The following is a 16,912-nucleotide window of genomic DNA, read 5'->3' on the forward strand; positions in this document are numbered from 1 at the left end:
TGGTCTCCCGTGGGGATGTGGTGTTCTACCCCCTTTACTCGCCCGAAGTCTAACGGGTGTTTACTAAACACTCTCTCGTACTCTTGAACCACCCGATAGACTCCTTGTTTCTGGTGTGAGGGAGTGGAGTCAGTACCCAGATGTAGTTGCTGACACCAGTCCTCCACTGGTTTCTTAGAGCCGTTACCTTCCTCTGGTTGAGATGGAGGCAAGGGTTCCACGGCCTGTACAGAATTCTGGTTTATGGTGATCAATTTAGCTAGCGTGGCATACCGGGGCAGGTGTACTTCTCTCTCACCGATATTTATGATGCGAACGGGCACCCTCCCATGGCGTACATCGACCACCCCCCGTGCTGTCAAAATGGTGGGCCTACTGTCTGAGTAGACGGGTTCTAGCATTGCTTGGTAGTCTCTACCTCTTAGACCAATAGCTGCCCGGCACCAAATCATCATCTCACTTTTTGGGGGCATGGCAATAGGGAACGGGTCACACATTCTCACGCTACCTATCTCACCACCAGATAGTTCCACCTGTTGCCGCTTCATCAGTGCCCGGATCTCTTTTTGGAGCACACGCTGCTGGCCGGAACTGGCGTTCTTGCCAACCTGCTGTAAAATGAGAATCACCTCTGCAAGACAATTTTCAATTAAATTGGTTCCCAGGGTGATTCTAGGGTGACTCTCATGACGGTCTATGTCCACTATAATCAGTCCTTGTGCCGCCAGTTCGACTTTACCGATTTTAATGGTCACCTCCTTGAATCCCACCTGCGGCACGGGCTGACCATTGCTGGCGATGATACTCAGGTCGTCGTCTGGGTAGCGGGTTATGTCCGAATCATTCCAGTACTGCTTGAAGAGCACGTACGGGATGGTGGTGACCTGTGACCCAGTGTCTAGTAGGGTACTCATAGGAATGCCATCCAGTACCACAGGCAAGATTGGACGTCCCCCTACGTATTTATCACGCCAGTTTGATGGGCCTGATGGTCTTATGCCTGGGGGTTGGCCCTCTACCCCAGGTTGTGCCCGTTTAAATGACAGTACCTTGCCACATGTCCGGGTTGATTGCAGCGGCGGCAAATAGGTCGTCCGTCCTCGTTGTATCGATCGCTGGGTCTTCCTCTGGCCGGTGGGGTCCTCCTTGGTCGGCGCCACGGGATGTCCTCCGGTCCGGATGCCAGCTCGATCTTCCCTGCAGTAGAAACCTGTAAAGACTGCACAGTTCGGGTTAGCGCGGCAACGCTTTTAGTTAGCTCTTGGACCTGATGGTGCAGGTCTGTAGCCGGGTCACTGTTTAAAGCCTGCGCATCAGCTCCCACAGGCCCTGCAGACAAGGGCGCCGTCTCCTGGTGATAAGTGATAGCAGGGCGCCTGTGGGTCACAGCGCCACCTGGTGCCGGTTCTCGGAGCACCCGGATGGCTCTGTCCTTGAACTGTGCAAAGTCCAGGTCAGGGTCCTGTAAGGCCATTGCCCGCAACTGGGTTCGGTGGGCATTGCACAGTAGACCCTCAATGAATTGTTCAGTCAACAGCTTATCTTCATTTCCCACGCTGTCAGGGTCTGCCTGCTTAATGGCTCTCAGGGCCTCTTGTAGGTTTAGAGCATAGTCTCTTATACTCTCATGTGCCCGTTGTTTGCACCCATAAAATCTTAGTTTTATTTCGGCTGAGGTGCGGGTGTCAAATGTGTCTTTCAGCCGGGTTAGTATGTCTCTGACAGTCCTCTTCCTCCCAGGTGGCCAGGACTTTACCTCCCTTTGGGCTGCCCCGATTAATTGGGCCACCAGGATGCTCACTTTTTGCGCCTCCGTGAGGGGATACACCTGGAAGAGGCTATCCAGCCTTTCTCTGAAGTCATTTAGGGTATGTGACTCCCCTGAGTACTGGGGTAGCCAGGCTGCCCCCGGGATATAGGGCATGGTGAAAGGCATGACCGCAGCAGCGGTGGCGCTGGCGGCGGCTGTGGCGGTGAAGCTCTCCTCCGTATCCGACATCCTCCTCCCCCCTAGTGGACCGTGGCCTACCTTGCGATGATCCTCTTCCGTAGGCCGCGGCTCCGCAGTCGATCGTCAGGGTTGAGGACCTTCCGTCGCGCTCCTGTGACGTCGGCGTCCGCTGGGCTCCTTCCAGGACCTTACGCAACGTCCGGACGTGAGGCGGGGCTTCAGTTCTCGCGGGCTTTCGGAGTCCACGCCCCTCTTCTTCCCGCGCGGCGCCCTCAAGATGGCGTCCAATGGCGGGAAAACTCCACGGATGGCGGGAAGAAGGCAGAAGATGGCGTCGGATGGCGGGAATCGGCTCCAGATGGCGGGAAACGACTCCGGACGGCGGGAAACTTCACCACAGGTAAGTATAAAAGTCTCTTTTTTTTTTTAGGCACGCAGTACCCGGTGGTTGCGGGCACGTAATCCTGCCGACTACGCCAAAGTTGACTCACCCCCTGGGCCAGTGCTGTAGTGCGGCGCGCGTGCGCGCGGGTGATACCCGGAGCCGGATCCGATGGGTGTAGTAGTCTTCGTGTGGCGGTGACCCGGTCCGCGCCCAGGGTGGTCAAACTAAGTGGCAGTTATTGGTATGATGGTATTAGTGTCCGACTACGCCACCCGTTGAATGCGGTTATGAAACCGCCGCTGCAGGGCAGACCGCTGAGGCCGGTGGTATAGGTGTGCAGCAATGTTGGTATAACCCCCAACGGGAGAGGTATGGCCTCAGGGCAGCGGATGTGGGTGATGTTGGGAGTGATGGTGTGGATGTCCCAGCACTAACGGTGCGACAAGGAAGCACGGAGACGTGAGGGTACAGTTCAGGGCCTTTACTGATGGTACAAGGCAAATTCCCCCGGGAGTACTGGCTAGTAGTTGGGGCCTGGTTAGTCTGCGAGTAAGCCGGAGTTCCCCTGGCCAGGTGGAGTTGTAGGCCTTCCCGTTAGTCTGTACCCTTCCTGGCTACCCTGCTTTCAGCGGTTACAAGTAGCCCACGTCCCTGGGTCTACCGTGTGGTGCTCACCCGTATGGCTGGTGACCTGGGGCCTCCTGTTAGCCTCCGCTCCGGGATGGCGGTGCTGGTCCCTTCGTTGTGACTGAGCCTCCGGGCTTTTATGGCCAGAGGACCTGGAATCCCCTGCCGGATGGATTCTGCTGCTGGGTATATCTTAGTCCCCACAGCCTCGGACTCCTGTGTCCGGTTTTAGTACCTTCTCCCAGGGCGAGCTCTGCACAGCTCCAGCCCCTGGCGCTTCTCCTTGGCTCCTACAGAGCTCCTGATGTCTCTCTGTCCCTGTTTCTGCGTGTCCAGACCAGACTCCGTCTCTGTCTGGAACTCCTCTCTCTAACCCTGCCTCAGCCCCAGTTTATGTAGGGGAAGTTCTTCCCCTCCCAGGACTGGGCAGGAGGTGTGGCATGCTTAGGATTCCTGCCCAGGAGACCTCCCACCTGCTCACAGACGTAATACTGCTATTACTGTGGAAACCAGACCCCTGGGGTGCCACAGTTGCGCTGGGCATTGTAGTGCAGGGAGGGAATGATGGCACGGACGAAATAATGGACAGAGGCGGTGCGGTGCAGTCATCCGAGTCTTTACTCACAGTTCTTTAGTTCCACAGGGTGCACTGTCAGCTTACAGCCTCCCACGTCGCGCTGCATTCACCAGGCAGGGGTTCAGCTCTTCCTCAGGGTATTTAGGAATGCCTGACAGAACCCCACTTTCTCGTGTTCCTCTCTAGACCGACTTCACACTGGGTCTTTATCCCTCCTGCTCTGCGCTGCCCACTCTCAATCCCGCTCGGGTGCTCTGAAGTCCTTCCTGTACGTCGGATCCCGGACCTGCTTGACCCTCCTGGGGATTAGAAAGTGGCTTACCATCCCTCTGTCTTCTGACAGGTGCGGGGCATACGGGTGCCTTCCTGCACTCGCCGTACACCCTAGGATCCCTTCTTAGAACGGAGCCTACTCCCTGCTCCCCTCCTGGGCCTCTGACACTAGGCCCTACTTGTGGAGCAGAGCTCCTACTGAGATTCTGCTCCCGAACTGTTCTTCTGAACTGTCCTAACTACTGTTCTGAACTTAACTGCCACCCTAAGATGGCTTCCCTATTTTATACTCCTACCAAAGTGCTCCCTCTAACTACTTCCTCCACCCACACCCACTACTGGTTCCCCCTACCTTTGGGTTCCCCCACTCCAGCCAGGGTAAGGGCTCAGCAGCTGCTCTCATGCATGTTGCCCCTCCTGCCGGTCTGGAGCAGTGTAGTGTTGGATGCAGGTGTTTGGAGTTCCGTGCAGCACTCCCAACTTACCTGAGAGAAGGAGACACGACACCTCTGGGTGAGGTGCAGTACCTCTGTGGCGACTGAACCCTCAGGGGCGCCACACTTACCTGCACACAACCTCCGATCCTTACAAGATCTTCTTCTCTACTCCCCTCTTATCTCCTCTTCCCACAATCGTATACAAGTTTTTTTCCGTGCATCACCCTACTCTGGGACTCTCTACCCCAACATATCAGACTCTCGACTACCGTGGAATCCTTCAAAAGGAACCTGAAGACCTACCTCTTCCAACAAGCCTACAACCTGCAGTAACCCTCGCTCCACCATACCGCTGCACGACCAGCTCTACCCTCACCTACTGTATCCTCACCCACCCCTTGTAGATTATGAGCCCTCACGGGCAGGGTCCTCTCTCCTCCTGTACCAGTCGGCGACTTGTATTGTCTAAGATTATTGTACTTGTTTTTATTATGTATACCCTTTTTCATATGGAATAAATGGCGCTATATTAATAAATAATAATAGTGACTACGGATATGAGTATTCCTACACTGGACAATCCCTTTAACATTGACTCTCTTTCCTAAGTGTGCAGTCATGGCCATTGTCATTACACGTGACCCATTACAGGTGGTTGTGTAATACCGAAGAATAAGACCGGATACAGCAAAACAACAAATAAATCCTCTCTCCTACGTCATAGCGGATGACCTGAGTCAGTGCAGTATGCGGATAACGTATCTGGTTAATTATTACATGTGCATTCCACAGTATGAAAGAACAGGAATTATACTTTGTCCTGATTTCAATCCCCAGTAGACGGAGCTTTCTTGCTTCTCGTTACATCTGCTTCCTTTTTTTTAAAAAATAAAAAAATTAATGGGTATTCCGATTACAAGGAGTGATTTTGTTCCCCATCTGAATGGAGAGGAGTTGCACATGGCTGACCTCTGCTTCATTCACTCTTTATAGGGGCTACGGAGAACGCCATGCGCTGTGCTCCACTATCTCTGGCAGTCTCATAGAGAAAGAATGGAGCGGTGGATGAAAATCCTCTCCTATGCTCGATTCAGATCGGGGACAAAAGTTCCCCATTCTGGTGATCGGTGGGTTTCAGGGGTGATTTCCCTTCCATTGTGTAGGACCTGACCTGTCCATGTGCTCCACACAGATGACCATTCATTTTGCCTGCATGCAGTTAGAGTGGCTTGATTGGCGACTTGCATATAAAAAAGTGCTTGTCTTTACAATATATACCCGGCTAGAATCCCCCCAACCCTCCTGCAAATTCTATGCAGGTGGTAAAGAACTTTTTCATCACTTTTTATTCCTTTTTTTGGGAAGGTAAAATGATGGGTAAAGCAGTAATTCTGGAGTTTTGCTATTTTTCCTGGGTTAAATCCCATAATTGTTTAGTATTTCAAACAGTTATGGACATGACTGCAAGCAGAGATCTTAAAACCATGACAAACTGAGAGGAAAAATTGCAAAACTTTTAATTACGTAAAAAAAAAGTAACCTTGGACAAACTGGAGAACTAATCAGTACTCTGGTGTGTTGGCATCAGACAAGAAGCTTGGCATTGGTCTGAAGTCTGTGGATACACAGGGCGTGAGCATATCCACCCAACTGCACAAATAGGATAATGACAGCAGCCTCCTCCAGTGTCAGTATCGGTCCCATATCAGTGATCAGTATAGTCACCATGGAAGACTTGGCTGTGATATCGGTATTGTAACAAGCCATGCACCTGAATGTCCTTGGGTTTCATTAAACATTTTGCACCATTTGCCTTTCATAGCCTTTGTGATGCACTATGTATTGCTGGCTGCAGAATGAGTTATCTAAGAATTGGTCAGTGAGCTCTTCCTTATAAAAGCGTTTGTAACACTTTTACCTCTCTTTTTCTTGCCATCTGTCTGCTGATTTATGACCACAGAACTTTCCAAATTGAATGTGCAGGGAAAGAAAAACAAGAAACTTTGCAATTTACCTCTTATTAAAAATCTTCTCCGTTCTCAAGGACGTAAAAGATTTTTAATGTTATAGTCAGTTGGTCATTTTTGAGGTTACCGACCACCTCTGCAGTCTCAAAGTAGCCGATTACCTAGGCAATGAGAATGCACAACTTGTAGGCTTTAAGCTTTAGAGCCTGCAAGTTACATTCTGGATCTGGCTAACCTTAGTGCTCCTGAGTTTCTCTGATGCTGAAGACGCAAAGGTACCTTTTGCTCTCAGCATAGGAGAGCACAAGATTAGGACCAGCAGCACAGCCATGCCCCTGATCTACAATGCCAATATTCAGAAGTGAGCTACTACCAGGCAAAGAAGAAATCGAGATGCAGTAGAGCAGTGAGCTCCCGAAGAAAGATGATAAGAATGTTCCAGGATGTAGAGTAGCACTCCCGAAGAAGGAAGAACGCTCCAGGAAGTAGAGGAGTGGTGCGCTCCTGAAGAACACTCTGGGAGTCAGAGGAGTGGTGTGCTCCTGCTGAAAGAAGGTAAGAATGCACCAGGAGGTAGAGAATCTGTGAGCTCCTGATGAAAGAAGATGAAACTGTTCCAGGAGGTAGAGGAGCAGTGCACCCCCAAAGAAAGAAGAAGAGAATGTTCCCGGAGGTAGAGGAGCAGTGTGCTCTTGAAGAAAGAAGGTAAGAATGCACCAGGAGGTAGAGGGGCAGTGTGATCTTGAAGAAAGAAGGTAAGAATGCACCAGGAGGTAGAGGAGTGGTGAGCTCCAGAATAAAGAAGATAAGAACACTCTGGGAGGCAGAGGAGTGCTGTTCTCCTGAAGAAAGATGATACGAATGCACCAGGAGGTAGAGGAAAAGTGAGCTCCTTAAGAAAGAAGATGATAATATTCTAGGAGGTAGAGGAGTCGTGAGCTCCAGAATAAAGACGATAAGAACACTCTGGGAGGGAGAGGAGATGTGAGCGCCAGAAGAAATAAGATAAGAATGTTCCAGGAGGTAGAGGAGCGGAGTGCTCTTGAAGAAAGATGGTACGAATGCACCAGGAAGTAGAGGAGCGGTGAAGTACTGAAGAAAGAACAAGATGAGAATGTTCTAGGAAGTAGAGCAGTGGTGCGCTCCTAAAGAAAGAAGATGATAATGTTCCAGGAGGTAGAGGAGTGGTAAGCGCCAGAATAAAGACGATAAGAACACTCTGGGAGGGAGAGGAGATGTGAGCTCCAGAAGAAATAAGATGAGAATGTTCCAGGTGGTAGAGGAGCGGAGTGCTCTTAAAGAAAGATGGTACGAATGCACCAGGAAGTAGAGGAGCGGTGAAGTACTGAAGAAAGAACAAGATGAGAATGTTCTAGGAAGTAGAGCAGTGGTGCGCTCCTAAAGAAAGAAGATGATAATGTTCCAGGAGGTAGAGGAGTGGTGAGCTCCAGAATAAAGACGATAAGAACACTCTGGGAGGGAGAGGAGATGTGAGCTCCTGAACAAATAAGATGAGAATGTTCCAGGTGGTAGAGGAGCGGAGTGCTCTTGAAGAAAGATAGTAAGAATGCACCAGGAGGTAGAGGAGCGGTAAAGTACTGAAGAAAGAAGAAGATGAGAATGTTCTACGAAGTAGAGCAGTGGTGCGCTCCTGAAGAAAGAAGATGAGAAATTTCTGGGTGGTAGAGTAGTGGTGCGCTCCCAAAGATAGAAGATCAGAGCATTTTGAGAGGCAGAGAATCTGTGCGCTCCCAAATAAATAAGATAAGAACAGTTCGGGTGGAAAGAAATAGAAAAAAGAATTGTCCACAATTTAGGGTTCCAATGAAACAACAACAAGCATTGATGATGAAAACCATGAGATACTAATAAAGCATTATTTGGAAAATTATACAACTTTACTTTTGATTATGCAACGAATAGCTAAAATATCTCTTTAATGTTTCTTACATATTTTATTTACTTCCCAACATTGTAACAGGGGAACATAGTGATGGGTAAATGCCCCATCAACGTTCCTAGAACACCCGCAGCCGCCCACTTCACATCGTATAGTGTTTACATAGTCCACCCTCCCCCTTCAACCGCCACAAACTGACTTGAATATCCCAGGATTGTTTCCAAAAAATTGAGACAGTCCCAATGTATTTTTAACTATTGGAAACAAATTCACTTTGGGCAAATATTGGGTTTGATCAATGTAATATAATATGTAAAAAATAAACAGCAACAAAAAGTTAATTTCTTTATTTAAGTCAAAATTGTGTTACAATTAATAAATGTCACTTGCATTCGTTTTTTTGGCAATTACTCGAGTGATTTGATTGTGGTCCACACCGTAAAACTTTTTTAAATCTTTCTAAAACTAGAAAAAAAAGTAAAATAGAATTATTAGCAATCAATCCCACACTTTACATTCCTCCTAATAAACGTATGGCGCAGAGAAAGAGTTATTATTTCCATTTTTTTTCTACATGTGGGGTCTTTTTAGGGTCTCTACAATCTTTATGCACCCAAGATTTTAAAGACAAAGTGACCAACCTGCCCGGTGTCCAAGCAGATCTAATGGTTACTTACCATCTTTCTTGCTGGCTACCGTCTCTCCCTCTTTTGGTTCTAGCTCTTTCCCATATATAACTGGGATTATAAAGGAAATAGAGCAGATGCCATCTGACAGCGGCTCCATTCTGTATGATAGGTAGAAGATCTGTGCAATCTATCATCTACACGGGGAGGAGGTCACCCTACAGTGGACAAGGCCACACTAAGAAGGACAAGGCCACACTACGGAGGACAAGGCCACACTACGGAGGACAAGGGCACATTAAGGAGGACAAGCTCACACTACGGAGGACAAGGCCACACTACGGAGGACAAGGCCACACTAAGGAGGACAAGGCCACACTACGGAGGACAAGGCCACACTACGGAGGGCAAGGGCACACTACGGAGGACAAGGCCACACTACGGAGGGCAAGGGCACACTATGGAGGACAAGGCCACACTACAGAGGACAAGGCCACACTACGGAGGACAAGGCCACACTACGGAGGACAAGGCCACATTACAGAGGACAAGCTCACACTATGGAGGACAAGACCACACTACGGAGGACAAGGCCACACTACGGAGGACAAGGCCACACTACGGAGGACAAGGCCACACTGCGGAGGACAAGGGCACACTACGGAGGACAAGGGCACACTACGGAGGACAAGGCCACACTACGGAGGACAAGGCCACACTACAGAGGACAAGGCCACATTACGAAGGAGAAGGCCACATTACGGAGGAGAAGGTCACAGTACGGAGGCGAGTCCCACTGTATGAATACCCCAAGTAGAAGGAAAGCCCAGGAGATGTGATTAGCTGCCTGTTCACAAGGAGATTCACTTACAGACTTGTAAGATATCATTTGGGATGGAGGTTGTCAGACGAAACCAGCCGGGCTCACTGCATACAAAGGCTTTACCCGGCGCTATGTAAAGTTTCTCAGCAATGAACCGTTTCCATAAATCCATCTCTGCTTCAAATGTCTGCGACGTCAGGAACTACATTTATGAATAAAGACAAGAAAAATAGGAAGCGCATGAGAAAATGTGAAAATGAGCTGGAGAGAAGAATGCACCGGAAGGAAGGGAAGAAGGGAAGGAAAGAGAAGGAAGAAGGGAAGGAAAGAGAAGGAGGAAGGGAAGGAAGGAAGAAGGGAAGAAGGAAAGAAGGAAGGAAGGAAAGAAAGAAGGAAGAAAGAAAGAAAGAAACAAAGAAAGAAAAGGCAGGGAATTAACTAGGGAAGGAAGTAAGGAACGGGAGTAAAAGGAAACAAGGCAAGAAACAAAGGAATGGGAAGAAAGTGAAGAAAGCTAGCCATAAAGAATGAGGAGAAGTACAAAAGGGGAAGGAGGGAAGAAAGGAAGGAAAACAAGAGGGAAGTAAGGTAAGGAGGTATGTAAGAATGGGGAGGATTACAAAAGGGAAGGAAGAAAGGAATAAAGGAAGGAAGGAAGAGAAGAGAAAATGTGAAAGCCAGCTGGAGAAGGAGAGAAGAATCTACCAGAAGGAATGGGATGAAAGAAAGGAAGTAAAGAGATTAATAGAGGTTAATGAAAGTACAGAAGGAAAGGGAAGAATTGGGGAAGGAAAGACGGGAGAAGAAGTGGAAAAAAAAAACCGAAAGATTAGGAAGGAAAGAAAGAAAAAAAGAAGGAAGGCAACAGAAAAGAGAAGAATGGGGAAATGTAAAAAAGAGGAAAGAAGGAAGGAAAGTAAGGATGTATGGAAGAATGGGAATTAGAACAAAAGGGGACGGAGAGAAGGAAGAAAAGAAGGAGGGGACGAAAGGAGGTATGGAAGAATGGGAGGAATACAAAAGGGAAGGAAACAAGAAAGGAAGGAACGAGGGAGGAAGAAAGGAAGGAAGGAAAAAAAGAGAGCAGGAATGTAGGACTGAGGAGAAGTACAAAAGAAGAAAAAGGTGAAAGTCAGCTGGAGAAGGAGAGAAGAATCCACTGGAAGGAATGGGATGAAAGAAAGGAAGTAAAGAGATTAATGAAAGTAAAGAAGGAAGGGGAAGAATGGGGAAAGGAGAGAAGGTAGAAAGAGTTAGAGGAGGTAGAGAAGGAAGTAACTACAGAGTGGAAGGAAAAAAGGAAGGGACTAAAAACGGAAGGTAACAGAAAAGAAAAGAATGGGGAGAAGTACAAAAGAGGAAGGAAGGAAAGAAGTAGTGAAGGACGGTAAGGAGGTAAAGAAGAATGAGGAGGAGTACAAAAAGGCAAGGAAGGAAGGCAGGAAAGGAGGTATGGAAGAATGGGGAGGAGTACAAAAAGGGAAGGAAGGAAGGAAGGCAGGAAAGGAGGTATGGAAGAATGGGGAGGAGTACAAAAAGGGAAGGAAGGAAGGCAGGAAAGGAGGTAAGGAAGAATGGGGAGGAGTACAAAAAGGAAAGAAAGGTAAGGAGGTCTGGAAGAATTAAGAAGAGTTCAGAGGGGGAAGAAAGGAAAGAAGAAAGAGAAAAAATATAATTAAATGAAAGAAAATGTAAAAATAAAAGGAATGAAGAAAAGAGAAAAGTAAAAAAGTGGACTGGAGGCAGTGCAGAGTACTGAATATGTATAGGGAGGGAGTACATGAGGCAGGGATGTGCACAGTTTTATGCATTTGGCCCAGACTAATAAACAATAAAACATTTCTAGACCAAATGCAAATAGTGCCCATGTATTACCCAGGTTGCGTGGCACAAGGCATTCTCAGGCCCTCTTGCCCATGTATTACACGGATGGATGGTGATTTAGTTGGAAGCATCGGTTACATTTTTCCTGGCTGCCATAGATTTACCGGTGATCAGAGCTTCAGGTTGGGCTGTGTCCAGTATGTGAGACAAACCCTTTTATCACAAACATCTTGCAGCTTGTTACTACCAGTAGATATCATGTTCATAGCGCTGATTCTGATGGACATACCTTCCTGAAATCGGCCCAGACATACATCCCCGTGGAGCGGTGGAGGACCGGTATTTTAAGTTCCTCTAGCCCAGTAACCATCGCCGTCTGAGAATCTCTAAGAAGTTCTTTATTGGTAGGAAAAAACACATTGTCCAACCAGTCTGTAAAGTAAATGATGATTAAGGGGTCGTCACTATATTTATATTGATGATATATCTTTAGGATTGATGGGGGTCCGACACCATGGGGGGTGTCCAATCATTGCTGATAGTGACAGATTGTGTGCAGACAATGGGATGACGACATCCAGTTGTGAAATTATTGATATATTTCCAGGAGGAACAACAGAGGGACTAGAGAAAAAAAATGCTCCAGGATTGTCATTTTATAAGAAATATGCGACGCATCAAATAGACAACCCTGGCACAATAACCTCACTAAAAAGTTTTGGCAAGTATCCAGGGTTGCGGAGCGGCATTGGAAGAAAAAACACTCACAAGAAGACTTCACTGCTTTCAAACAAGCAACACTCACTTTCAAAGCAGCCCTCACCTCTGGTAAACAAGCCTACTTCACAACTCTTGTATCTTCCTTATCCTATAATCCCAAACAGTTATTCAACACTTAATTCTCTCCTCCGCCCTCCACTGCCCCCTCCAAACCCCCTCATCTCTGCTGAGGACTTTGCCACACTCTTCAAAAATAAGATTGACCAATCAAGGCAAGTCTTTATTGTCCGACCACCACAACCCCTTTGTATACCAGACCAATGCACTTCCCCGGTAACCTCCCTCTCCAACATCACTGAAGGAGAGCTTACTCGCCTTCTCTCCAAATCACACCTCACCACTTGTGCACTCGACCCCATCCCATCCCACCTCCTCCTCAACCCCTCACTATCCCACTTATCCCGGCCCTAACCCACCTCTTCAACCTATCACTAACCTCTGGTACCTTCCCTTCTGCTTTCAAAGATGCCACAATCACACCTATCCTCAAAAACCATCCCTCGACCCGACCGCTATGTCAAGCCATCGCCCCATATCGCTGCTCCCATTTGCTTCCAAACTCTTTGAGTAACATTTCACGCTAAGCTTTCTTCCCATCTCTCATCTAACTTGCTCTTCGACAACCTACAATCTGGTTTCCGTCCCCATCATTCCACTGAAACAGCCCTGACTAAAATTACTAACGACCTACTTACAGCCAAAGGTAACAGACAGTTCTCTATACTTCTCCTTCTTGACCTGTCCTCTGCCTTCGACACAGTTGACCACTGCCTCCTACTGCAGATCCTCTCTTTCTTTGGCTTCAAAGACCTTGCCCTATCCTGGATTTCCTCCTATCTTTCCAATCGCACATTTAGCGTCTCCCACTCCCACACTACCTCCTCACTCTACACTACCTCCTCACTCTCTTTGTTGAAGTCCCTCAAGGCTCTGTTCTAGGACCCCTACTCTGCTCCATCTATATGTGGCACCCCTGAGGGTTCAGTCGCCACAGAGGTACTGCACCTCACCCAGAGGTGTGGTGTCTCCCTTCTCTCAGGTAAGGAGGGAGTGCTGCTCGGAACCCCAAACACCTGTATCCAACACTACACAGCTCCAGGCCAGCAGAAGGGGCACCATGCAGAGCGCAGATGCTGAGCCCTGTCCCTGGCTGGAGTGGGGGGAATCCAAAGGTAGGGGGAACCAGTAGTGGGTGTGGGTGGAGGAAGTAGTTTGAGGGAGCACTTTGGTAGGAGTATAAAGTAGGGAAGCCATCTTCGGGTGGTGGTTAGATAGTTCTGGAGAGCAGTTCAGAAGAACAGCTCAGGACAGCTCAGAAGAACAGTCCGGGAGCAGAGACTCATTAGGAGCTCTGCTCCATAAGTGGGGCCAAGTCAGGAGGCCAAGGAGGGGAGCAGGGAGTAGGCTCCGTTCTAAGACAGGATCCTAGAGGGTACGGCACTTGCAGGACGGCACCCGTACGCCCCGCATCTGTCAGAAGACAGAGGGATCGTAGCCGCATTCTAGTCCCCTGAGGGTCAAGCAAGTCTGTGTAACGCCGACGGACAGGAGGGACTTCAGAGTACCCGAACAGGATTCAGAGTGGGCAGCGCAGGGCAGGAGGGAGAAAGACCCAGTGTGAAGACGGTCAAAATAGGAACATGAGAAAGTGGGGTTCTGCAAGGTATTCCCAAGCTACCTGAGGAAGGATTGAACCTCTGCCCGGTGAACGCAGCGAGACGCGGGAGGCCTTCACCTGTACAGTGCACCTGTGGACTGTCTTAAGAACTGTGAGTAAAATCTCGGATGACTGCACTGTACTGCCTCCGTCCATTCTTTCATCGGTGCCATTGTTCCCCCTGCACTACAACGCCCAGCGCAACCCACCCTCTCTCACTTCACTGCCCTGAGGCCTGCTTCACCTGTGGGGAGCCGTCCCATCACAAGCTGCCCTAACATCTGCCTCAGAGGACTGTTGCAGCGCTGGTGATCCTCACCAGACACCACAGGTGACCTCACGAACCTTCTAAAAATATTTCCCTTTTGCACTGACCGCCCTGGGTCACGGACCGGGACAGCCACCGTGATATTCCCCGCCAACCGGCATTCAGAGGCCCGGCTGCCGAGTACCCCACGGCCCTGGGGGCGCGTCAAGTTTGGCGTCACGAACAGGATACGTGACCAGCCCGTTATCAGCGGGTGAAGTGTGCCTAGAGAACTGTGTTGTGTTACTGAATGTGGCGCCCGCCCCAGAAGAACGGGCGCCATTGTGTGCGTGCTAAAAGACAACAAAATGGAGCCTCCCATTGTGGGCCGGGTCCCAGAATGGCGCCAAAAGCATACCCTGCCCCTTGCAACAGTGACTGTCCACATAGATGTGTCCGTCAAGGCAGGGAGGCCGTCACAGGAAGTGACCGACAGCAGATCGCCATGGGGCCGCCCGCGAAGGAGGGGAGGAGGAGGAGAGAAGGGATGGAGACGGGGTGTGGCCTTATTGAGTCTGGCCAGGCCGCAGCCGGCAGCCAGGATGGACTGATGCCAAGGCCAGGCCTCCGCCTCTGGCCTGCTGCAGCGACAAGAGACACCCCTCACCCTGGAGGGAGAAATGTCTAAAAGACACCACAGAGAGCGCGGGTGGTACGCCCTGCACGTGTATCGTGTCAGCGAAGACACACCCCTGCAGGAAATCCTTCATGACCCGGCTGGGTCAGGGAATAACGAAAGGTACCCCAAGCAGGGTCCCCACTATTGAGGCAGCAGGTGGGACTGAACACTAATTGTATATAGTCACCCGTAAGGGTGCAGTGTTGAGAGTTAAAAATAGTATTTTGCCTTCTAGTGTGTGTTTACTTAAGTACCCGCCAGGGTAAATAGACTTGTAGGCTGGGGACAGTGAACGGCCAAGAACTTTCATTGGAAAATAGTTCAGCACTTCTTAAAGTGCACCCTATTGGTTTTATATTAGTAACCATGACCACAGAACAAAAACACATTTGGCGTGGCGGAAGCCGTGGTCCAACTCCAGGATCACCCATGCCCTGCAGCCACGCCCAGGGCCTACGTTGAGGGTTTGCGGATGGGTCCCTCATGCTCCTACTTGTTGCACTTATCGAAAAAGGAAAATGTTATTTAAGAAAGTTTTATAATGTCTCTGAAAAATGTAACCTGTAACGTTTAAAGAAGATGTGCCTCCCATAAAGGGAAGAAATGTTGAGTTTTATAATCTTATATACGAATGCATTCTAAAATTTTGCATGTCAATTTATCCTGTTTTACTCTGCTCCAGTCCACGGACGTGCTGTGTTTTACCGGGGGGGAATGTGGCGCCCCTGAGGGTTCTGTCGCCACAGAGGTACTGCACCTCACCCAGAGGTGTGGTGTCTCCCTTCTCTCAGGTAAGAAGGGAGTGCTGCTCGGAACCCCAAACACCTGTATCCAACACTACACAGCTCCAGGCCAGCAGGAGGGGCAACATGCAGAGCGCAGATGCTGAGCCCTGTCCCTGGCTGGAGTGGGGGGAACCCAAAGGTAGGGGGAACCAGTAGTGGGTGTGGGTGGAGGAAGTAGTTAGAGGGAGCACTTTGGTAGGAGTATAAAGTAGGGAAGCCATCTTAGGGTGGTGGTTAGATAGTTCTGGAGCGCAGTTCAGAAGAACAGCTCAGGACAGCTCAGAAGAACAGTCCGGGAGCAGAGACTCATTAGAAGCTCTGCTCCATAAGTGGGGCCAAGTCAGGAGGCCAAGGAGGGGAGCAGGGAGTAGGCTCCGTTCTAAGACAGGATCCTAGAGGGTACGGCACGTGCAGGACGGCACCCGTACGCCCCGCATCTGTCAGAAGACAGAGGGATCATAGCCGCATTCTAGTCCCCTGAGGGTCAAGCAAGTCTGTGTAACGCCGACGGACAGGAGGGACTTCAGAGTACCCGAACAGGATTCAGAGTGGGCAGCGCAGGGCAGGAGGGAGAAAGACCCAGTGTGAAGATGGTCAAAATAGGAACATGAGAAAGTGGGGTTCTGCCAGGTATTCCCAAGCTACCTGAGGAAAGATTGAACCTCTGCCCGGTGAACACAGCGAGACGCGGGAGGCCTTCACCTGTACAGTGCACCTGTGGACTGTCTTAAGAACTGTGAGTAAAATCTCGGATGACTGCACTGTACTGCCTCCGTCCATTCTTTCATCGGTGCCATTGTTCCCCCTGCACTACAACGCCCAGCGCAACCCACCCTCTCTCACTTCACTGGCCTGAGGCCTGCTCCACCTGTGGGGAGCCGTCCCATCACAAGCTGCCCTAACATCTGCCTCAGAGGACTGTTGCAGCGCTGGTGATCCTCACCAGACACCACAGGTTGCCTCACAAACCTTCTAAAAATATTTCCCTTTTGCACTGACCGCCCTGGGTCACGGACCGGGACAGCCACCGTGATATTCCCCGCCAACCGGCATTCAGAGGCCCGGCTGCCGAGTACCCCACGGCCCTGGGGGCGCGTCAAGTTTGGCGTCACGAACAGGATACGTGACCAGCCCGTTATCAGCGGGTGAAGTGTGCCTAGAGAACTGTGTTGTGTTACTGAATGTGGCGCCCGCCCCAGAAGAACGGGCACCATTGTGTGCGTGCTGAAAGACAACAAAATGGAGCCTCCCATCGTGGGCCGGGTCCCAGAATGGCACCAAAAGCATACCCTCCCCCTTGCAACAGTGACTGTCCACATAGATGTATCCGTCAAGGCAGGGAGGCCGTCACAGGAAGTGACCGACAGCAGATCG

The 16,912-nt window shown here is 49.7% G+C and overlaps 1 protein-coding gene across 1 annotated transcript in view; it reads right to left on the minus strand.

Annotated features, from left to right (window-relative positions):
- Window positions 1–8,499: 8,499 nt before the first annotated feature.
- Window positions 8,500–16,912, minus strand: part of LOC141264932 (1-aminocyclopropane-1-carboxylate synthase-like protein 1) — a 31,204-nt gene continuing 22,791 nt past the window's right edge. Inside the window, exons 14-16 of the mRNA XM_073677360.1 lie at window positions 11,680–11,822; window positions 9,615–9,768; window positions 8,500–8,582 (exon numbers count right to left, since the gene is read on the minus strand). Coding sequence (XP_073533461.1) covers window positions 8,500–8,582; window positions 9,615–9,768; window positions 11,680–11,822 — 380 coding nt within the window. The remainder of the gene's footprint in view (window positions 8,583–9,614; window positions 9,769–11,679; window positions 11,823–16,912) is intronic.

This window comes from Phyllobates terribilis, unplaced genomic scaffold (genome assembly GCF_046119375.1).
Source record: "Phyllobates terribilis strain yellow unplaced genomic scaffold, ASM4611937v1 Scaffold_4__5_contigs__length_816908805, whole genome shotgun sequence".
Taxonomy (NCBI): domain Eukaryota; kingdom Metazoa; phylum Chordata; class Amphibia; order Anura; family Dendrobatidae; genus Phyllobates; species Phyllobates terribilis.